Below are 24,767 nucleotides of genomic sequence, written 5' to 3'. Positions count from 1 at the left end.
CAGTATATCGCTGCTTGAGGCAAACCTGCTGGTTTTGATTAGCAGCAGCTCTGTCATAACTCTGCCACTGTGAAAGGTCTAAGCCCTCTTAACCACTGTGCTAATTCCTTTTGTTTCAGTTAATGAAATAGCATTTTAATTCAACTTGTGAAACATCGAGGCTGGTGTGTCTATCACCCATGCTGGCATGACCGGCATTAATTTTGTGGACAGAAGGAAGAATCTAAATTCTGCCCACTTTATCACCAATGTGAAAGAGAAATAGGAGCTTTTGAAGGTTCATTAGGACTGGCATCTGTCACCAGACACCCACAGGTTTAGGTTCTTTTGAGTCATCCATTTTATTACGTTTCATCCGTACCCTGCTCCTCTTTGTCCTGAGGAGGATAGCTTTTGAATTTCATAGACTGTCATAACTCTGCTTGGAGCGAAAATGTTTATTAGGCAGACAACCCTGAACACACACAAAAGCCAATATGGAGGGAAAAAGAGATTAGTTTTCGCTCCTGCTAAAACATGAACTGATGTGCTTTTGCTACAGGCAACAGATTTAAATGTCTGTGTGTGTTTTGCCAGCTTGCATGTGTGAACAACAGTGTCAGAATGTAAATCAGTTGTATTTTAGATATAAATGATCTGACAATGTTAAAGTCTGTATTTTGTAGCATCTTTAGACTTTTTACTTACACTATATACAAGGGTACAGATTCATAAGGGAGGAGGACTGCACATGCGCAGACATGATAAGAAAAAGTTGTTCACAAGGTCGGAGGAAAAAGTAAATCTATCAAGTTAATACCAAATAATTCTGTGCTAAAATCAGTCTGATGTCTGTATACACTATGACTGATAAAGGAGACTGCTCCACACGGCGAGAGGAGAAAAGCTGAAAACAGCAACATCAACACCATTTTTGCAGAACTCAGGTTGCACAGTGATGAGTTTAAGATTCTTAAATCACAGTACCTCACTCAAGATTAATGGGCTGCAAATCTCCCTCGAAAAACTTTTGGACTATAAAGTGAAAAGTCTTGAGCGACTTATTGCTGAAAACCAAGAGGGGCTGAGAGCTGAGATGGACAATAAATTCAAGATAACCTTGATTTGGATATTGGACAGCTTTCTGCAACAATAGATAGGATGGAGGCAAAACTAGATGAGGCAAAGCGCCTGGCTTTCAAATTCCAGTTTTACTGTGAGACTTCTGTTTGTTGAAGAAATCCCTTTGGAGAGATTGAATTCTTTACTGTCTGAGGGGTAACATTATGATTCTATGCCAGTGATCGTTAATGTGGAGCAGATGAGGCCAAGGGACGGGGGCCAGGTGTAATCAAGGGGGAACTTTGAACCCAGCAAGACAAAGTGACTGTACTTTGTCTTAAGCAGAGTTTGAGGGATAATGAAAGATTCATTTTCATTCACTCTGCAAAGTCACACACGGAGAGGCTGATCAACTTATACTTAAGAACTCTTCTTAGTGAACTCCCATTTGGAAAGGAGATTTTCCTGACTGGTAGTGGGAGATTGTTGAGGAATGATCAGCTGGAGCGAGCGAACAGTGCCAGCCTGTAGCACAAGGACCCGTGGGTCGAGGAGAGTGAATCTGCAAAAACTGATCAGTAACTGCCCCACCAATCTTACTGTGTCGAATGTTGACAAAGTCACATTAGCACACTGGAACATAAACGGTTGGACCGTCTGGAACTGTGAACTCAGAAAAAAAACAAACTACTTGACCATAACTCTGATATTATTTCACTTAATGAAATGCATTTAATGTAGTTAACCTGTTAACTTAGGTTTGGGAGCAGAACCACGCCTCAACCACACCTCTAATCACCTGCCAAGCCTACTTATGCCGGGTCAACCCATCCTCCCCTGCTTGTCTCAGATTTCTCGACCCACCCTCCCCTTCCCTTCATCCATCAATCCTCCTACCTCATCCCTACCGTCATCCCTTCATCCCCTCATCCCTTCATCCCTTCCTTCCTATTCAATCCGGTGCATACCTCTCTCATGTCTCATTCCAGGCACTGTCTGGGGGCCAGTGATCAGCTCAGGTGGATATATATGCCTGAGACGGAACCCCCACACTGAGTCTCCCTCCACCCAGTCTTCAATACATTCTCCCAGACCAGCCTAACAGATGACATCTCCCTCTACCTCACCTACATCCATTCATCTATTCACAACATACAATAACTCCTGTATTCCATTAAACCTTTAAACGACATATCGTTGCGGCGTGGTTCTTGCTAGTGAAAAATGTAATAAAGCCATTGACTTACAGGCTTATACCTTGTTTGGTCACAACCGAACAACACACATAAAGGCAGTTAAAGGATCTGTAGGAGTTGGTTTTCTAGTTAACGACAAACTGTTTGAGTTTTATGAAGTTAAAGTAAAGGACAAATCAGTGGAAGGGATACTGGTTCATTGTTATTTTCACCTGCTATTTACCTCCAGAAGGATCCACAAGAACAACTAATTCTCATTCCTTTCTGGGGGTTTTAACAGCTCAAATGTTTAGTCTGTCTGATGTGGATGCTGTTTATCTATGTGGAGATTTCAATAATCGTATTGGTTATCTTGATGATTGTATAAATGATGTGGATAATGTTCTTACCAGAATTAATTTAGACAGCTCTGTTAATAACTGTGGGGAAATATTAATGGAGTTTTTGTAAAATGTTGTGTGCTCAGTGGTAGAATACCTTTGGGCAATGATAACTTCACTTAAGTTTCAGTTGAAGGAAAAGCGGTAGTAGAGTATATTATTGTTGCTCATGAAGGCTTAAATAATTGTGTTAGGTTCTGTGTTTTCATCCTTAATGAGTTCATTGAGAGATTAGGAAGAGAGAGCTTCTCATTACTGGGTGATAGATATAAATTACCTGACCATTCTTTACTGATGTTAAAGGTTCAAGTAAGAACTTATCTTGTTAAAGAGGATTCACATTTACAGTATACTAGAAAAAACTGTACCACAAAGGCAACTCCCAGATTCATTTTTGTCCTCTAGCCAATGTAACACCATATTGTTGGACTTTGCTGAGTAATTGGGATGTATTAAAAATAGCCAAAGGGATTTGGATGCTTAGTATGATAGATTGAGTGGCTGTGTCTATACAGCATTAAATAAATATGGTAAGAGGAAATGTAACTGCCATAAAGGTTTTAGAAAATCTTACAAACCCTACTGAAAAATCGAGATTTGCAGACTTTGTGGGACCATTTAAAAAACAGCAGAGAAAAAAATTCTAAGATGTAAAAACAAAAACTTGAGGGAAGGGCTGAAGATACAATTTCAGAAAATGCAAACCAAATTTGACAAGAGGTTACGCACTGTGAAATTCAATTTTAATAGAGGCCTTTCACTGCATATTGATTACTTACAAACTCATAATCCCCAACAGTTCTGGAAAGAAATTAATAGATTGGGTCCCAGAAAGTCTGGAGAAATACTGAGGTAAAACTAGAGAATGATGAATGTGGCTCTGTTTTAAGGGTTGCATTTGAAAAGTGTGGAAAAGGACTTTGCAGCTTTGTTTTCTGGTTGCAACAATCAAATTCATTTAATGAAGTTTTTTGAAGGAAATAACTAGTTTAAAAGACGCAATGGAAACTGAAATGAATGCTGATGTAAATAACTGTAACTGTTTTTGAATGCAAATTTTTCTATGAAAGAGGTAAATTTCCAATGAAGTCTTGAAGTTGCCGAAGTTGTTTAATGTGTTATTTGAATTGTTTCAGTCTTGTTCTGACAGTGGCATTATTCCTACACAGCGGCACAAGAGCGTTACTAAAGCTATTCCCAAAAAATGATCCCAAGCTACCACTCAGCTATAGGAATATAAGTCGTATTAGCTGTGTATATAAGTTGTATTCTTCACTTTTAAATTGCAGACTTGTAGACCACCTGGAGAGGACAGATTTGCTTTTAGGTGAGCGAAATGGATTCAGAAAAGCCAGAGCATGTATTGATCATTTATATGCAGTCACTTCCATTATACGTGCAAGAATTAAGGAGAATAGATCTACATTTGTTTATTTTATTGATTTTGAGAAGGCCTTTGACTGGATTAATAGGGAACTTCAATATAGGTTGTTCAATTCTGGTGCCAGTGGGAAGTTTTATTGTGCCATTAAGTCTCTTTATCAAGCTGTTGCCTGTGTTCAGGTTAATGAATGGTTTTCCCAACAGTTTGGTGTGAGCTAAGGAGATGTTTTGTCTCCAATGTTGTTTTTCATTGATGTTAAAGATTTAGCTCTTCAAATTAAAGCTTCTAGCTTTGGAGTTAAAGTTGATGATCAGATTGTGGGCATATTATATATGCGGATGACGTAGTCTTACTTGCTGAACATGAAAAAAATCTGCAGATTATGTTGAACATTGTTGCAGAATGGTGCGGGGAATGGAGACTAGTGGTAAATCAAGATAAATAGTACATTTACGACAAAAATCACTGGAGAGAAGTTCAGTTGTTTCTCATTTTGGTGCAATAGCGATACTGATCAGTATAAATATCTTGGCTTGAGGCTGGACGAGCACAAGACTTTTAAAGAAGCTGTCAGTGCTCTAGCTCAGTCAGCAGGTAGAGAGAGAAATAAGTTGAAATCCTTATTTTTTTGAACAAGTTGTCATTCATTTTCCAGAACAGGTTACTTTGTGATAATCAGGAGATTAGGAGTAAAATGTTTCTCATCTATAAAGAAAAATGGTCTGTTTTATGGTACAAACAAAAATTATGAACTTATGCAAAGTATTATTTAAACAGAAGACAAAAATCTTTTTGCCAATTATGTTCAGGAACATTACCATTACCCCTAGAAACTGGCAGGTTTAATGCCACTCCAGAGGAGGATAAACTTTGCTTATTGTATCAGGTGAAATTGAGAATGAGGTTGTTGTCCTGTCTACAAGGACATAAGGGATGTACTTCTTAGTAAAATGTCCTCCATTTATGTTGATTTCTTTGGGCTGGATGATTATGAAAAACTTGAGCTGTGCTTCAGGAAGGGAACCTATTTTGTAGCAGATTTTATTTGCTAGGCTTGGGAGAGAGGGCAGAATATTTTGTTTAAGGCCGAGTTGTATAATAATCTGCTACAAAATAGGTACATTTCATCACTGCAACTGTACTTTTGGTAATTTGTAAACCCATGAGGGTTGGGCACTTTGTGTGCATGACACGAAAATAAAAGAAAATTAAATCAATCAATCATAAAAAGTGTTCATTACTGTTGTATGTGTCTAAGGGCTAAATTTACTGAATGGCTGAATCAACCAGTATCACATTTAGTAGGCTAGAGCACCCAAGATTTGCAAACTGTGGGGAGACTACACATCTGTAAGACATTAGATTAAGCACTTTTTATTTGTACTAAATTTAATTTGATCATTATTGTTTGTCACACAGTGGTTAAAGAGGATGTATTATACACATTTACGGGTCTATATTTATATTCTGGGGATCTACTGGAATATCTTTGCATGATTTACAGTTCAAAAAACTCATTATCTATCTTATACTGACCCTTTACACGGCCCCTCAGTTCAGCCTTTGTCTGAAACAGGCCGTTTTAGCTCCTGTCTCTTTAAGACCCCCCTCCCGAGAAGCCCACTCTGATCTGATTGGTTAGCTTGTGGGAGTTGCGTCACAACCACTCGGGAGGCTAAGTCAACAATCTGAAACAAACTAAAGTAGTAGGATTTCACTACTTTGTCTTGTTCTTTACTTGAAATGTCAACTTCTGTAAAATGTTTGAGCCAAAATCTGATCTGAAATATGTAAGTGAACAACACAAACAACACAAATACCTTAGCAACAACCTTAGAAACCAAGGCTACGGAACGGACGGCCATTTATGGGCATGTGTGATGATCTGACATCAGCTTGTTGGCGGGGTAGAAAATCACAAAAAGCATAATATGGCCCCTTTAAGCATCAGATTAATGATGAACCTACAGAGAATTATCACACTTTGCAGCTCCCCTCGGCTTTACACAGCTTTATAGTAAGTTTCAGCTCATTATTTATCTGTCTGGCCTTCAACCATGCTGTTTTGGTTCACTCTCACCACTCCCGTAGCAACTGTAAACTACCTGCTCAGCACCAAACTCCAAACAGACACAGTTAGTGACTAGCTGATGAACACAGTGGAGCATTTATCAGCTAAAGATTCCCCTTAGGAGTTGATGGAGATCAAAAACAGAGCTAAAGGAGAGTGAATACTGGACTTACATTCACCAGGTGGTCAGAAACTCGACTCCAAATGACTGCTAATGTTGCTCTGTAACTGCTGGATGTGCAAATAAGCAACTGGTTGTTCAACATATCAATTTAAAGGGTGACTAAAAGGTGATGTTAAGTTATTTGCGTTCACAACTTGTTTTTTTCCGTTGCCCCCAAGTGGCCAAAAATCAGTTAATCCTGGTGTAAGGAATAGCTCGACATTTTGGAAAATATGTTTATAAATGTGAATTAGATGAGAAGATAAGAAAATATGAAGCTAAGCCAGCAGCTGGTTAGCTTTACTTATCATTAAGACTTGAAACAGACTTGAAATGCTTCTAAAGCTCATCATTAACAGTTGTTTAGGTGTTACAAATACAGAAGAGTAAAAACAACAAGCTGTGGTTTTCGATGTGGATTTTGTCACCTTTGGACAGAGCCAGGCTAGTTGTTTCCCCTTGTTTCTAGTCTTTATGCTGAGGTAAGCTAACCGGCTACTGGCTGCATCTATATATTTAGTGTACACACACAAGAGTTGTATTGATCTACTAATCTAAATCTGGGCAAGAAAGTGAATAAAGACTATTCAGACTATTCCTTGTAAAGCAAAGATGTCACAAATGTTTCTTTCTAAGCATAAACTGGCCCATAAAGCGGAATAATATGACTTGTAGTATAAAATTATCCACACTGATAACTGCTTAGTTCATGCTTTATTTGATCTTATCTTCCAAAAAGAAGACATATTTCCTCTAGCCACCCAGCTGCTTCCTGTGACAAACTTTGAATAGCTGTACATGCATAGACTCTTCTGTACAAGTTTACCCCTCTCCGACACCACTTCCCCTTGCTTGCTTTTGAGTTGATAAATAAATCTTTACAGAGGTATCTGGCTCTCTCCTGAGGGTTTCAAAATCCATAAAAATTAGTTCCATCTCTCCTCCTTTCTTCCCCTTGCTAACAGACAGACCGACAAGTGCAGAAGTGAGATAAAAGCTGGAGTTATGTGAAATCCTTCGCTTTCGCTGCATTTGAAAGGGCTTTCCTGGAAATGCACCGCCTATACTCTTACAGAGGTGTGCAGAGTCATGGATGGCGCACAGCAGAGCAGCAGCAGTAGGTTAAGGCTGTATCTTTCATAAAAGAGAGGTTTTTCTCAGTATGAGAGGTTCTTAGTCAGACCTGCATTATTCACTGGCTCTTCAACAGCACTAACATCCTGGATATCTGCCTGCATAAAGGGACAGCTGCTGCAAGGTAAACAATGATCCTGATGCTTCACTGAGAAATGAACAGTAAACATGTGCAAATAATTGCACAATTTAATTCAAGTGCTATTTCATGCCTCTCCTTTTGACTCAAACTGCCAAAGTTCATTTTTGTGCAGGCATACAGTAATAAGAAATCCCAGTCTAACAGTGAATAATTTCTCCTGGTGCCTGAAAACAAACTTACAGGTGTAATTTCTGGTTTTATCACTGTAACTGGGGATAGATTTCAGATTCTAAGTGTTTTGCTGACCTGAGAACAAAAAGCAGTACAAATTTTGCTGAGGTGTTTGCTAAACTGCTGCCAAACAAACTAGAGAGGATTTTTGATGCATGTCTCTCAATCTAGTGTAGCTATTTCTCATGAATAACTGACAAATACAGCACAGTCCTTTAATCAGTGTTGTTCTACAGGGACACAATTTTCTCCTCTCCATAGAGGTTTTCATATTGAAAGAGATAAGTAAAAGCAAATATATCCACAAGAATATCCAGTCTAAATATAGACACGAAGAATGTGGAGGGATAGGTAAAGCTCTACAGCAGTGTTCAGTGTGCAGATGGGAAAACGTTTGTACCAAAGGGTTTTTTCATGACCAGAATGCTTGTGTGATCTATAGCTATAACCTGAGGGACTGCTGTGGAAATGGAGCAGAAACAGCTTGGGGCTTGGCTAGTCCTGTCATCCAAGATGAGAACATTTAAAGTACCTAACATCTGCATGGCTTTTACATTTTTTTAATGGTTTGGAGCTTTTGAGACATTTACTTTCCTTTCAGCACCTTTCTTAGTCGCATCACAAATTCACAAGGTATGCTAAAAACCAGCACCTGTTCATTCTGCTATTTTTATCAAGTACATGAGTCATATAAGCTAAATGAGGCTCTTTGTCTGTGGCTGCAATCTGTCCACAAACCTTTTTAATGCCCCAATTCCTTTAAAAAACTGAAATTACATCTTTTTTCTCTTACTGTGAAGGAATTTTCCATATATCAGGTCAGCCAGCTGTCTTCTCTTCGGTCAGGTTGACCTCTCCTCATGGTTGTTCTCATGAGAACTGGTGCTGAAGTAAATAATCTTACAGCAAGGTCTCGGGTTATGTTTATGATTCAAGCTGAGGCTGTCTGGTAAATAAATCCTTATCTGGACTTTAACTAGGTGTTGCTCACCCTCTCCATTCAGACTTTGGGTAGCATCTCACAGTGTGCAATGACACTGTATTCAAATGTCTCCTTAAACAATTAAGTGTCAATAAATTATTTTGCTTTAGACATCCAAGGTTCCCTGGTACTTTCTGAATCACAGCTCCAGATTTCCATCACACTTACCAAATCAATAAAGAAAAACTAAGGCAACATCATGCATCAACTAACATCCAATAGGTTAACCAAGTATGGCTACCTGAAAAATGATTTGCATTGCTTCTTATGTTACAGCTTTGGGGAAACATTGCTTGGAGTGACTTCGGTGGGTGGAGGCTACTTGCTTGCTTTTCATTTTCCATTTTTCTCAACTTTCTCCCTAGTATGAAATCCTCAAAGGGTGCCCTGAAGGCACTTTATCTCCCCAAACAGAAATCAAAAACATTTAAGGGGAGTTTGAAACCTCTGGGTTACTATGTGTCACACACACCCTTTGGCAGCTTGGGAAAACAATATAATTTCCTGCAAAAAAAAAATCTATAACATTTGCATTCAAATTCAGTCTCTTTCCATTCCTGTCTCTTTCTTCCTGTTTCAAATGACTGTCACGTCACCTCTGCAGAAAAAAAAAAAAACAGAGTGAATGTTTACTGTGGTGAAAACAACGGTCAGAAATGAATCTGACTCAGAAAACAATCAATGAGGAACATGTGGCATGCAGGCTGTAATTAAAACACAAATTGTATCACAGTGTGTGGAAGCAGTTCCAGACCTCTTTTTGCCTAACCCACCTGTGAACAACATAACCGTAAAGCAATAAAACTCCAGTGACTTGCAGTTTCTGTCATGTGTGGGCAGGAGTGAGAGCTCATAAAGTGGAGGTTTCCAGGGTATTGCACCATCCTTGAGTGAAATACAATAACCAATCTCAAAAACTACACTTGCAGAAAAAGACCTGTAGTCTGGTGTTGCAGCTTCCAGTTAGAAACTTCACGTGAGCAAATAGAATCAGGCTCATTTCTTTCTCGTGATAATTTTTGGCATGATCCACCATTGCAGGCATGAAGAAGTAGTTGTTGACATTATTAGAACTGACTCATTCACAGATGAGAGGAGAAGACACCAAAAGCTAAAAATAAAACGCTCTATATTCTGATATGAAAAACTGTGATGATTCTATTTGTAACTTTATAATAACAGGGCCTTTTCCTGAAGAATATTTATAAATTCACAAATTATTTTTAAAGGGAGCATATGAAATCCCTCTTGCACAAATCAGACAGAACACCAGAAGATGAGCAAAATATTTTTCTTGCACACTGTCTTGTTTGCTCAGGCAAACTCACTGAACGCTGAGAAACACAACAGTCTTCTTTTGATCTGTAGTGCTTATTAATTCAATCTGCCTGAGTGGTGTTGAGCGTTGCCTGTTTAGCATATCCTGGTGGAAAAAAAAAAAGTGGAGCATGCTCTTTGTTTTGTTTTATAGGAGCATTTTTCACCCCTGATGACTAGGCAAGCATCTCTACACTGTCTATTGTGCTGCTGCTTGTTCACTGACAAAGACATCAGCATGTGACTCACTCCTTACTCACTCCTGTAATGAGAGCTCTTCTCCAGCTGGTGCTGCAGTCGCACCCCTTGCTGTTGCATGTACACCCCAGCTATGTTCAACCTACCTACCACACCTCAGAATTAACTCAGAGTTCACTTCCTTCATGGGAGGATTTTGTGAAGAGTGTTCAGTGTTTTGCAGATAATAGGCTGCATACCTGACAATCCGAGCACACTAAAACATAATCGCTGCTCTGTTAGACTGTGTGAATGCAGCTATCAGTATAATATTAAGGCACAGTGTGAAATGTCAGTTTGTCCTGTACTTTTATTGTTCAGTGTGACATGTAACGTTGAGCAGAGTGCAGCTCTACATTTATGCTCAATGACCATGATGGTGACAGCACAAAGAAAGGTGTACTTTGCTGCACGCAGCTATGAGAGCACCGCAGCTACAAATTTCTGAGCTGCTCCTCCGACTTTTTCTGGCAAAACCACCTACACTCCATGACTCAGTCTGTTTGCCTTTGCTTTAAGGACAACTCAAGCATCTCAATTACTCAGCTCATTCTCTCAGGCTGTGGAGATTTTTTTTTTTTTTTCAGATTTGAACCGTCATGTTATATAAACCACAGAGAAAAACAAATTTTGCTTTTAAGAAAGGCCATCCTTCCTTTCTGATTTATTTGTCATTACATTTGAACATGTCTTTATTTGCATTATGTACATGTTGCCTTCACACACACAAAAAAAATAATCCCAAAACAGAAATGTAAATTAAAAAAACAGAAGTCTTCTTCTTTAATTTCGGCTTAAGAGCACGACACAGAGAGAACACTATCACCCTGGCATTGAGGAACGCATCAGCAAATGTCTTTGTCGCGTGGATGTGTACATCAGCTCATCACAGTGAGGAAAAAAAAAAAAGCATTGAAAACCACATACTGTTGTGACACATCGCACAATACCAGGTTGCCAAAGAAGCCAGATAAAAATACATCATTTGAATGGCACGCTACATAACACAAAGCATGTTCATCATTATCAGCGATAAAACGTTCTCCAAGAGATGAAAGCAAACATACAGAGTCTTTTAGTTTAGTTACAGTGATGGTCATGATTTGTACGCACACTGTTGTGGAATCATGAGTTAACACTGGAACATGTGGTCAGAAGGGGTCAGCGTTTAAAAGGCCAAACATATACAGTGTAATAACCAGGAATAACGAGCTTTTCAGATGACCAGATACTCAATGAGGTGAATGTGATGGCTCCGAGCAAATGCCTAGAAATCAATCAGCGTTCAGCTCATTGAGGTCTTTATCTGACTGCCTTTAATCAAAAGACAACTGGATGTTTACTCACAAAGGCAGCAAAAAAAAAAAAGAAAGAAAAAAAGAAAAAAAAAGCTTGAAGTCGTAGCTGCAGTTTTTATTTAAGCAAAGCACACTTTGAAATGTCCCCTCGTGGAAAATATGGGCAATATTCACTCTTCATTAGCACAAGAGAACTGACTTACATGTTTATTTTAAAATGTTCACAGAGCTGGGGATGTGTAAATGGATTGTTTACTTGCAGGGTCTGACTGCAAGCGGTGATGCCAAAAGTGGGCTTATTAGTGAAATTAATGTGGTTGTGCTATTTTAGGGCTATGCTCCAGACAGTACACATTCCTTCAGAAAAAGCCATTACGGGGAGCTAATTGTGCACCATAAATGTCAGGTATGACTAATGCGGGACGTGTGCAGGGAAACCAAGTGTATAATGTCACCTCTTGAGGCTTCACTGCTTGAACTAGCATCTGCCTGGCTTTAATTTTACATTATTTAAAAGAAACACAAACCAAAACATCAGTAATCAATAAGCCCTTCATAGAAAGATTAAATGAATTTGTCTGCATGAGTGTCTGTTTCCAAACTTGCGTGGGAATTCTTGAAAAAGTGTGAGGAAACAAATAGAAATGTCTCAGCATTTTATTACTGTAGAATGCTATTTGTGTTAATAGCTGAATTGAGGAATGTTGGTTAAAATACTGCCCAAAATATGACCCCCTTCACAGCCTGATCAATTTTAATTGAAACTTTTTTTTTATGATCTGACAAAAACAAGTTCTAAATCCAATCAATCATGCGTAGCAGTATACTGCTGGCATAGCTAGAGTCATGCAAAGAATAACTGATCACAGCTAAATTCAAAGCTGTCAGATTGTAACACTTTTGTTTATATGTGCAGCCCCAGAGGATACGTAAGGCCTGCCTTTTAATGACATTATCTACCTGATTTATAACATTTATAACATCCTCGTTTGCTGCATCCAGAAACATGCAGCAAACGTGTGAGACGCTGGACACCGTTCCCCTGAATTTCTGACCATCTGGCCACTGCACATCTGTGCTTTACTTCAAAGGCTATAAATGAACATTACTTAAAGCGAGATTAATCAAGGTGCCTTTAGACAGCAGGGAGCGCAAAAAGACAAACGTAAAAACAAAACACATTTGTATTCATATAGGCAAACCCTGTCTGGTATGATTTTGTTAGATTTCAGGTCTTCAATGGTTGGATAGTAACGCCCTCTTAGAGGTAAAGCACAGGCTTGAGATTCTTGTAATTCATGCCACTGCATATTGTTCGATGAGAAAGAAACAGTCTCTGCAAATCTTATTTGATCATTTTTTTTCCACCTCTCAGAGTTTTATTCTTTAATGATAACATTATTGTCAGCACAGTAGTTCTGTACATTTTGAAAGTTTCTCTGGAAATGTAAGCACTCCTTTGTCAAGATGGATTAACGCGGTACGTTAAATACTGTCCTGGGAGGCAAACTGAGATGACGGGAAACAGGAGGAGACAGGACTCCACAGAGACGCTCTGGGTTTTACTGCAGACAACATACACGTGGTTTGAGTGTGATACTGTGTTGATTTCTAACTCTCTTCGACCTCTGCTAATTGCTCAAAAGTTTAAGGAACTAATATTGTCTCAGTTTTTTCTCCTCAAAGTCTCTGCAGGGGTCTTGGAAGTTAAAAAACAGCCAACCATAAGAAGATGAAGCCAACAGGGATTTATGTCAATGGGATGCAAACTGGGCTCCACCATGGAATACTTCCATTACTCAAACCCACTCCCTGCCTCAAAAAAAAAGAAAAAACTTAGTCTATCCCCAATTCCCCCTCTTCTCACCCTCCAGCTTGACCTCTCTCCAGTCACTGTGGCTAATCTCGGTTGACAGAGGGCCTGTGGGGAGAGAAGACTGGAAAGAAAGGAAGGTGGAGGGAAAAACTGTACATCTCCAAAAAACTTTCTTTGAAACCTGCAGGAGCAATGCCGTTCCCGAGAGGTTCTCTTCCTGGGCTCCCTGGAGTGTGTGGCGGGAAAGTGCGGCTGCTATATGTGTCCTGGTTTCGAAAGGTAGGCAATGAGAGCAACCACCACCCCCACATACACACCAGTGCCTATAGTGATGGAGAGGGCAGCTAGGAACAAAGCGCGTCGGGAGGCGATGTTGGCCAGTGGAAAGTCACCTTTGTGCACCGCCTTGGTGGTCTGGAAAAGAGAAAATGCAAGAAAAGAAGAAAGTCAGATAGAGATTGGGGTCCTCAGGAGAAAGAACTCATTTCTCAAAAGAACCACAGTTTCAGAAGCTGTTTATTATTTCTGTGGCAGTGTGAAAAAAAAAGGAAATGGAATTGGAGGATGGGAATATTGAACAAGCAGCTCAGTGTAACCCAGGAGAGCTCATCATGCATGGCAGGACTAAAAAATGACAATTAGTGTGAAAATGTCAAGGACTTGAGGTTACGGTCATATGACCTGCTAGCACTGAATGATAAATGGCACATGATTAAAGCAGATTTATCAAAATTTGTCATAAAAAAACTCAACAAAGAGCAGGAGAGATTATGCTACATCTTTCAAGACTCAAGTAAATGAGAAAAATTGTCAACAACTACTTTATATTCACAAGTAAAAGCTAAAAAAAAAAAAAAAATCTTGAAGTTGGTTATTTAATAAGCAGGTTCATTGTGTACTAACATTGCTTTTTTGCATGGAGAGGTTTTATTCTTCAACAACCCTTTTATCAGCATGACCCAGTTACTGTGTATTTAAAGTTATAGTGCATTTTTACAGCCCACTATAGGCACATATAGATCCTCTCTGTGTTGTTGTGTTAACTGTTCTGCTTATATAAGAATTGCTTTCGAACACTAGTATAAAACTGAAAGTCCTTCTTGTCACTGGAACACAGTATCACACATGACTGACAATCTTGCAATCAAAATGTTGAAATTGTGAATAATTTATTTTGTCCTGTGAAATGACTTTGTCAGCATGAAGTGCATTGCTGTTACAAATGTTTAACCTCTATTAAAACCATAACACTAAAACAAAACACTATCTGTTGTTTTTAATCACCTGCACCGTCTAAACTAAAAATCCCATCTCTAGAGAAATTGAATTGAGATTATGAACAAGACCAGAGTCACTATGTTTTTCTTCTCGGTTTTTTATGGAATTGGTCCTTCCTCTGATGACTCTTAGAAATGGTTTGGTGATTCAAAAAGGCACAGAGCCACAGCTGCACAAGCTTTCACAACATAATCAACCAGCACACTAAAAAAAACATTCACTAATAAATAATGAGGTACTTATTATTTAATATTGTGTTACATCATGAAATGGTTAATTCAATATTTGCATAGTCTAAGTAAAGTATTCATGATTAATAAACAAATTATTTTAAGTTTCACAGCCAGCACATCCAGCAGATACGAAGCAACATTAGCATTATTTTGGATTAATGTTTGTGTCCATCAGACAAATGTAATTCTAATATTCACTCTCATTATAACTCTGTTTATCTCTCTACCAATTCTTGAGGGAACTATCCAGCTCACACATTAATTGGAATTTTCTTTTGCCAATATTCTGGAAATAGGGTTTGGGGTTTAGGAGGTTTAGGAGTTTTAGGGTTAGGGGGATTAGGGTTAGGGTTGCTTAAAACTTATGAGCGACACCTTTCACATTACATGTAGTAATTTGATCCATTGCTGATGTAAATATATTGATTTGATCAGCTTTAATAATTTGTTACTTGAGTTAAAAACAAATTATTAAGTTGGAACTGATGTTCACAATGCAAAACAAGCAATCTTAAACAGAAATGAACAAAGCTTGTGACTACATTAAACAGTCTTTTTTTCTAGTATTTAATACTATTAAGACAATTAAATACAGCATCACTGGATGTCTCTGTTAATGAGCGAGACAAAGTAAACACGATCCTCCTGGACTGATGTTTATTAATTAGCCAGATGGTAACATCAACTATTTAACTGGTTATAAAAAGGGTATTTGCTTCTTATATCATTCCATACTGCCTGAAAATAATACAACAATGAATAGTGGTCGAATAGTGGTTTATCTTGTTTATCCTGGCCATTGTTGATGTGTTTACAGTGTGGCTTCTGCTGTGTATCCTCTTGCTATATTACTATTTGAATGGACTTGTTTGCCAGGGGGGAAATGGAAAGAAGAGAGACACCTATTTTGATTTGCTGTTTTCATTCACATCGCCAAATGGAGGTCAGCACTGAAGCAGAAACAACACACATGCAGACAAAAGTAGAATGTGTTACAGTGGCTGTCTCCATTATCTTCACCCAAACTTATTTCTCTTCTGTTTTGTTACAAACGCTGCCACATATTAATCTATTAATTTGTTTTCTCTTGTTGATGATTCATCGGTGCCAACAGATCAGCAACAGTTGCTGAATTGCAACCACAATTTATTGTCAGACTATTGTGCTGCATCTCTGCCAGCACAGTTTGAAATGCAGCATGTGAGTGTGTGAAATGACCTTCATTGTTTTGTTTAATCAATTCTAATAATGATGGAACTGATCTGTGATGTGTGTGAGTGAGATGAAGTATGTATCAGGGTTAGTACTCCCTACTCTAAGACCACAGTTTTCACATAATAAAAGTTTGGGAGTGAGCTGCTGCTCCAGGACGAGTTTATGGTTTTTTATTCATCATTGGGTCAAGAGGGATTGTGACACTGACTGCGAGTTAGGTGCACCATCTGCAATGATGCTGACTTTGTATGTAACTGTGTGTGAACAGAAAAATAAACCCCAAAGCATGGCTCCTCACAAATCCATGAGAACATGGATTTCACCTTTGCTCACAAGCTCTCAGACTGTGGATAAAAAGAGTTTTCTTTTCCTTTTTCTTCATAAAAGAGTGAGAATCTCATAAATCTGGGAGGACTTAGGAATCAAGCTACTGCTTTTCCTCATTGAGAAGACCTGCTTGGTTTTGGCACCTGAACTCATGGTGCCTTTCTTTTTTAAGAGGGCTTTATATGGCTAACTGAAGGGAGAGCCTGAGGCAAAAATACGCACTGAGACTAAAACTCCCAGCTGAAGCACATGGACATTCCCCAAGAGGAGCTAGAGGATGTAACACTTTTGGCATTGTGATCCTGAGCCAAATAAGCAGCTACAAAATAACAGTTGGACTGATAAGGAGGTGAATTTTAATTAACCAAATGCTTTTGTATTTCACAAACCTAGTGATAGTCAAACAGGAGTATAATAGTCAGGTAACACTGCAGTAAAAATCAGGTAGATTTCACAATAGTAATATCAAACAGATCAAAGGCTGCATGTCAAAGTTTTCCCCCTTTAAAGTTTGCATCACGTAGGGCTACACCTAATTTAACCTTTTGTAATTTTAAAAAAAAAAAAATCTATATGCCAGCCGTACCCTTTTCTTGGTATTCATACAGATGTTTTCCCCTTTTTTTTATAAATACTGAATGCTTACTGATGCCTTTTCATCTATACTTTGTATGTACAATTGTGAAAAATGCTCTATTATTCATAGTCTCTGCCTATTTATACCACATTCTAGTGGAATCAGCGTTGAAAAGTCAGTTCATTACGACAGATGCAAATGACAAAGTATGATGTGTTCAGTCTGTCATTAGCCTATAATATTGGAATAATAAGACATGCGGTGGCACATATATTATTGCTAAGCAAAGCGAATGATCTAATTAGTATCTGTCCTTCCTGCATTACCTTAGGAAGCATCATTGCATAATGGCTATTTACTCATTTCAAGTGGATTGTTATGTTCATTGTAGTGGAATGAAATGCAAGTTCTTGATTATGTTGTTTGTATTCCACCATATTAGAGTTGTCTTTAAGATGCTCTGAGTGCATCCAAAATGGAGATGTTTTTTAGCTAAAGATCTCTCAGCATCTGTAACTACAGTGCTTTCATCAACTGAATAATGAATAAATTCATAACCTAACTCCATTTACCTTTTATGAGTGACGGTTGTTACTACTGAAAGAAAACTATGAGTAGGGTCTTTCCGCTGTGCACAAAGTGTTTCATTAGTGCCAAAAAGGATTTTAGAAGACAATGTTTAATAGTCCAAGACAAAGACAGCCAGATGAGAGCCAGAAAGAAAGACTCCTTACACAAATGCCTCCAAAGGTCAAGAAGCAAATCTACAGTATACAAAGGACATGTATTCAAGACAGGGCCTTTAGCTTCCACGCTGTAATTATTGAAACAAAAGCACTGTTTTGAAGGCCTTATGGGAAATTAGGTTTGAGTTTTCTTTCAAAAAGAGACAGAGAACATTCTCTTTTTGAGGATGTATTACACCCCCCAGCAAGGTCTTTAAGTCTCTCTATAAACTGGCAGGAAACTGCAGTTGAAGGGCGTATGCTTGTCATTTCATTCCTCCAGTGAAAATAATGGTTAAACACACCTTGATTTATCCTTTTTTTCTCCACTTCACACAGATAATTAAATGAATGCATGTTTTGGGTCTCCCTGAGGAACAGGATTCTGAAAGACTAGATATAACTATGTGGAAAAACAGATGAGGGTAGTCGGTTGAAAGTGTGTGTGTGCTTATTCTCTCATTGAGCATCAGCTGTGTATAACCTATATGTCAATGTGTGGAAATTTTCCTTGAATATCCTTGAGAGGGAGATGGTTAGAAGCATTAAGGCATTATCTCTACAACCTTGACAAAATGATTGAAATGTGGTGTCATAGAAAAAAGATAACATCTCAGACTTAGCTACATTGAGGCTCATATTGCGATGCGCTATCGGAAGTCAATTCAGCACACCTCAACAGGTTTTTCTTCCAAATAAACGACACATAAAGCTCCCTTTCTCTTTCCCGCTCTCTGTGTCTGTCTCTCAACCTCCCTCACGCCGACACACACACTAATACATAAACTGTTCCACAATAATTAGCTCATTCATTTTCATCCATTATGACGACGTGTACGCCGTAAGATAACTTCAGGGGAGTCCTATTTGCATAATCGTGAAAGGAATCGCTGCGGCTTCTCAACTCTCTGCACTTGCCAGCGCAGATGTCTCAGAGCAGAGAGAAACATTTATCAGCATCTCCAAACAAAACACTCACCCTATTAGTGGCAATAATTGAAACTCAATTCCGCTTCCCAATCAAATGTTCAAAGCTAATTTTCCCCAGACATTCATGGTATTCTAGTCATTACCAGTTGTGTGTGTGTATGTGGGCGGTTAAGGCTGAATTCTGTGCAGCACTGTTTACCATGACGACATTACATTGAATGAAAGATGTAGTCTTTGGCAAATAGGATACACTCGATTTGAAGCAGTGCATGAATGCATGTCTGTTTTCTCTGTGTGTGTTCACTGACAATGATACACACATTCAACTCCTGTCCTTGAGAAGCCAGCAGCTCTCTGTTTGACTAGGCCTGACCTTCCAGTGGGACAAAAACACTATTGATCTGCCTTCCACAGACTCTGTTACAGTGGCTAACCTGTTTGCTTGTAAATGTCCTGGGAGTAAGTGGCGAAGTTGATGTGCTATCATTTCTAAACTCAGGGCTGCCAAGTTAGGACTTCAGCTTGGAGTGAGATTTGTTCCCCTGGGGGTCAGTGTGGGGGATTTGTCTCCCCCAGAAAAAAGATTGTAATTTAAAACAAATTTCCTGCATTTCTACACTACCTCAACTCTTCGATTAAGCCAATAAACATGCACCTGCACTAGTCTAGATTAGTTAGATTGAGGGTGCTATGAAAACCAAGAATGCATCAAGAACAATATAGAAGAGCTGCTGACTGAGATTACTCTGAGCAGCATGCATAAATGCATAAATTACAATAAAATAGATTTTATTTTAGATTAAATAAATTTCACCTTCTGTTTTTTCACATTTTTACACATTCCTAAGGCATATTCATTTTTTATATGATAAAACAAATGTCAAAAAGTTAGAATCTGACAAAAGTTGACCAAATAAGTAAGCCAGTTACTGTATTTTGGCATTTTTGTTAGGCAGTACATATCCCACTCTTCTCAGAGCAGCATAGAAATTTATACAGATAATCAAATTACAGCCCATGTTCTGCTAAAAATGTACAATATCCTCGCGCTAACTCCTACAGAATTCATTTGTTTAGTTTAGTGGCTTCCTGAGCGACTGAATGAAATGAAGACCAGTGAAGTGGGTTATTGAGCTATAAAATGAAGCAATCCCAGACTCCCACCATATCTTTTCCTGACAGCTCTTCTGGACTTCACCTTCTAAAGGAGGGAGATTGGCAGAAAAGCCATCCATCCCTAAACACAACCATCACTTTCCCATAATTACCCAGGAAGAATCAAATTAGCTCCTGACAAGATAATTCACTGACTGCCTTCATGTGTCTCGGACTACTTGTGCCCACAGATAAGACAGCTAAATGCTCAAGCTTTTGATAAGAATTTATAGTAAAAGGCGGAGCAATTTACAGAAAAGCTTCACAGTTGCCTGTCTCTAGCATGTGTGTGCATACAATGTGCATGTGCTTTTAAACATACACTGTATGTCTGTGTGTGCTCCAATATGCTCCTTGTATTGATGGTGCATCTAAGAGAGACAGAATTGATTAGTGGCAAGACAAGCGGCAATCCCTGTGCTCTTTGCTTGACTGACACATCATCATCGAAATTGTTTCCTACAGAATTGAAAAGACAGTGGGAGTCCAGTTGGAATCCATTACACAACCATTATGTGCAGTTTGTCAATGTTACCGGCTAAAAACATAGCCTTGTCATACACTGACAGAACTTCAAAATCACATGGGCTTGTTTTCTTTGGAAATTGCTGCTGTCTCTACACTTCAACAAACACTATACACATTGATTCCTGTTGTAAAAAGACCTCTTAGGATTTCTTCTACTACACCTTGGTGATTGCTGTCTGACAGATTTAAGGTGAGCAGAAGCAACATACAGTATATGAACCAAAACATGATGTGAATTTCAAATCATCAACACATCTGAAATATATGTCTATATGTCTATATGTGTCTACATAATAATGTGACATCACCTTTACATCAAAGTAAATACTGTATCTCTGGAAAGATAGTTTCCAAGAGCCTTATCTCGATTAATATACAATGTTGAATGCCAATCTATTACCTATCAAGGAATTTAACATGCAAGCTCTGAATATAAGGAATGATACTTTAACCATTAAAGCACTACCTCTGTTTTACTTCTCTGAATTTGTGCATGGAAGCCAGAAAGATAACTGAACCAGAAAGACAGCTCCTTTTTAGACCTACAATAGGGGAATTAGGGGGAAAATGGTTTTCAGAAGGCATACGCCAGATATTTAATATTGCACTTCCATAGAGCTGAAGACTTATGAGAGACAGTTTAAAAAAAGAATAGTCAGAACTTGCGAAGCAGAGGCCCAAATATCCTGACTTGTAGCCCCTAGTGTGCTCCAAAAATGCTGGATCCTGCATTTCCCATAATGCAACTCAGAAGCCTCTTTCTTTAGACACTCCCCTGATAACATTGTCAAGGTTATTTTCTCAGAGATTTTTAGACAGCTTCCTCCAAAGCCAAAGGAAACATTATACAGATGTTTTTGCAGGCTCAGTAGAGCCCCTCACACTGAGTAAACTGAACTTCATGTGTAAAATCGGTGAAGTGGCCCTTTAAAACAATGTCTTTAGTGTGGTTTCATGCATCTCTTCCCACAAATCATGCATTTCAAACATCAACTATATTGATCTGACAAAGCTGTTAAATGTTTCTGAGAGTTCATCACTTTTAATATGCCAGCACACCTGTAATTGGGTCCAAAATCATTTCCTCTGAAGACGCCACTAGTTCAAAGGCCCTCTCTCATCTTTGTATTTTGAACACTGAGCCTTGAAAGTGATTTATATAATCTTGAAAGCCGGCTTTCAACCTGTTTACAGAACATCAAGCAGCCATTACAGATTGGCCTTGAGTTATTGATGGGCAGCTCAGTAAAAAATGGCCTTGGATCGGCAGTAGGAGAGTCTGCTGACATTCCGTTTTTATGTGTGATAGCCCTTAATCTTCTGATGATGATGAGTCATACATACACCTGAGTGTGTTCAAGTGTGTTTGTGTGTTCCCATGTCTACTTATTTATGAAAATATGTGCGTATGTGTGGGTAGATGCACCTGTTTTATGTTACACCTCTACAAACAGATGCTGCATCATTCATGTGTGACAGACCACAACTTAGGAGGTATGTGCATTGCATGCTGTTGTGTTTGTGTCCTCACCCCCTGTGAGAAGTAAAATGCTGCAATTCCCAAGGGCCAGAAACAGCAGAGCATGGAGAAGATAGCCAGACCCAGGTGGTCTCGAGGAGGGACGACTATGAAGTTGTCCTCACTCTCACTGTCGCTGGAGCAGTCTGTCTGCACAGAGAACAACAACTCAGGTCAAAACATACACACATTTTGTTTCCTGTACATGGACAAAAGGTATAATTCATGACTAGTAATGTAGCAGTGACTACATTTATACAATGAACAATTAGAACAATCAATTTCAGCTTTCACATCTGACCTGTTGTTTTTCAAACCTGTTGGGAACTGTTGGGTGTGCTTGTCCATTTGCTTCATTTAGGCTGGTGTGAAAGCTGTCAATCGAACTATGGTGTTTACTATACAACTGCACTGAGACCACCTGAAAAAGTTTGCTTCCAAGCAAACTTTAGTACGTTTGTGATATGAAAGCAAAACGGACCAACTACAGGACTGAGTGACAGTAGATACAGTATGTGATTTTAATATGAATTCAAAAGCTAAATTACTTAAGGAAGTGATCTTTTGACCAATCTGGTTGTCATTATTCATAAAATGAGGTTTAGTTGAAGTCTCATAATCACGTATTTCTTCATGAGCCCTTTGGTACGCCAGTGTACATATATACACATGTAAGGTTCAATAAAATGCAGCATGACCTGGTGTCAGTCATCATAGTTTAATTTTCCACACAGTGCTGATGATACAGGACAAAACTGCTTAAGGAATGAGTTACCTGTCAGTCTGTAAAACTTCAGTCATTCATATAAAGCCTGTGTAAATGTGAATTGGACCAGAACTAACAGCAATCAATATATAATTTTTTTTGTTGGTCTGGACCTACTGAAAAATCAAAAGTGACCTCAATGTCAAACACCCTCATCCTATATAGTTTGGCAATTTGAGAGAATCATTGTTCTCCACAACCCTGAAATGTCACATCTAAGACTGTGACTAACAATTATTTTTACTGACTAATTGATTCATAAACTAATTGTTTATGAGTCACCAGTCACATCCCAATGAATAATAATATAATATAATATTCGCAGCGCCTCTTTGAGTCAATCAGTAATGAGTAAACTAAAGACTGATTGGTGCATCCATCTCCTGAAAGTTTGGGTTGAATTTTATAATTAGTAAAGTATATGTGCAGTAGCAGTGTGCCATATTGTATTGTTCACGATAATATCGGTATAATTTTTAATATGACATAAAAAATTCATATCATGATAATGGCAATATTTTGACTTGTTGACGTAATGACGTCATACAGTTACGCACAGCAACAACAAGCAGGGCTGAAAGTGAAAGTAACATCGCTACTGGCTCCACGGTAGAGGAGTTAGTTCTAAAAAGGGGGGCGACTTCAGTAATGTGGAAGTGGTTTAAGATCAGATAGACAACAAACCACGGTAATATGTAAGAAGTGCGATATCATTATCGCAGAAATACCTTGAAATATTGTGATATTTTACGGCCATATCATCCACCCTCAATGTGCAGACGGACTGGTAGGTTGAAGAAACTTTTAAAATAAAAGTTTTTCTTTGTACAGTACAACAACATGAACACAGGTAGAGGAGATTTTCAAGTCAACTGGGTGGGGAAAGAATCTGCATTCACTGAAAAAGAAAAAAGGCATTTGTGTAATGGGAAACAAAACACTGACGAGTCACTGCATGCAGGATCATTTGCTTCCACGTAATGCCACAGCTCGTATTCATGGACTTTTTGTGATGGCCCATTAGTTTCTCATTAGTTTTGAGATATGCAGATTCATTTTGGCATCTAAACAACAGATGGCATTAAAAAAAAGCTATGGTTGAACGTACTCTTCATTTCAGATGTGAAATAGTTATGAATCAAACACTCCTCCTCCCAAAAGCTTTGTGAAACTATTTCACGCTCTGTGCAACATTCCTCACATAGAACAGCAAGACCTTCAGCAAAAGAGAACAGACATACATCTGCATACTGTTTAGTTGTTAACAGATTCTCAGTCCACACCAGAAAATACCAGTGTGCATTACAATTTCAAATTTGGGTTTGTTATGACTGCATCTGGCCTAATAACCTATAACATCAATACACATTTACAGTACTGCATACAGCATCTTCCACACCAAAAAATAGTAAGACCAAGAACAGAGATTTATTTTCTACAGTGCCTGTAATAAAAAAGAAATCAAAGATTGAGGCCACGGTTTCTGTATGAGCCATTAAGCTGCATCCTTCACACATCATCCTGTTTGAAGGATGATCCAGCATGAGGGTGGAACACAATAAAATAAATGAAAAAAAAAATCAAGGCTAACAATATATCGTTGCGCCAAAGAAATTGTGTTCAATGTTACGATTAATATTTCAACCAAAGAGATAAGACTAAAATGTCAAATCATCACATTTAAGATGGTAATATGAAAAATAAAATGCCTGTAACAACATAAGGCTTTTCCTACATTTCCATTGAACAACTGGACATCTTGTCATGATGTAATCCTTATTTTTGTAAGCATTTTTAGGGGGTTTATATCTCTTAATCCGTGTTTTTGTGGTTGTGGTGTACCCAATGAATATGAATACAGCGTTTCTCCCACACCATAGTTTAATATCTTACCAAGGTAAGATGAAGCACCACTCTCTGTATTGTATTTTGAGTCAAGCTGCATCCCACCCTGATGTGTGCTGTGTTGGCCTCAGGCCTGCACCGGCCATGTCAATGTGAGATGGAGGTGCTGTTTTTTCTGGGGCTGGTGTTGTTGCTCTAAAAACAAGACACTTTCACCTGACTTGCATTGGGCTCAAGACTCCAGTTACTCATTTTTTTCAGACTTCTGTAGGTTAAATGTGTGCTGCAGAATCCCAACCAGTGAACAAGCTCAGTCACATGAAAGTACTAGTAGTCT

The 24,767-nt window shown here is 38.5% G+C and overlaps 1 protein-coding gene across 1 annotated transcript in view; it reads right to left on the bottom strand.

Moving 5' to 3' along the window:
* Nucleotides 1–10,870: 10,870 nt before the first annotated feature.
* syndig1l (synapse differentiation inducing 1-like) overlaps nt 10,871–24,767 on the bottom strand; it is a 36,123-nt gene continuing 22,226 nt past the window's right edge. Inside the window, exons 3-4 of the mRNA XM_044330043.1 lie at nt 21,832–21,969; nt 10,871–13,746 (exon numbers count right to left, since the gene is read on the bottom strand). Of these exons, the coding sequence (XP_044185978.1) occupies nt 13,588–13,746; nt 21,832–21,969 (297 nt within the window). The 3' untranslated portion in view covers nt 10,871–13,587. The remainder of the gene's footprint in view (nt 13,747–21,831; nt 21,970–24,767) is intronic.

Source organism: Thunnus albacares, chromosome 16, assembly GCF_914725855.1.
Source record: "Thunnus albacares chromosome 16, fThuAlb1.1, whole genome shotgun sequence".
Lineage (NCBI taxonomy): Eukaryota > Metazoa > Chordata > Actinopteri > Scombriformes > Scombridae > Thunnus > Thunnus albacares.
This window is presented reverse-complemented; position numbering and strand designations above follow the sequence as displayed.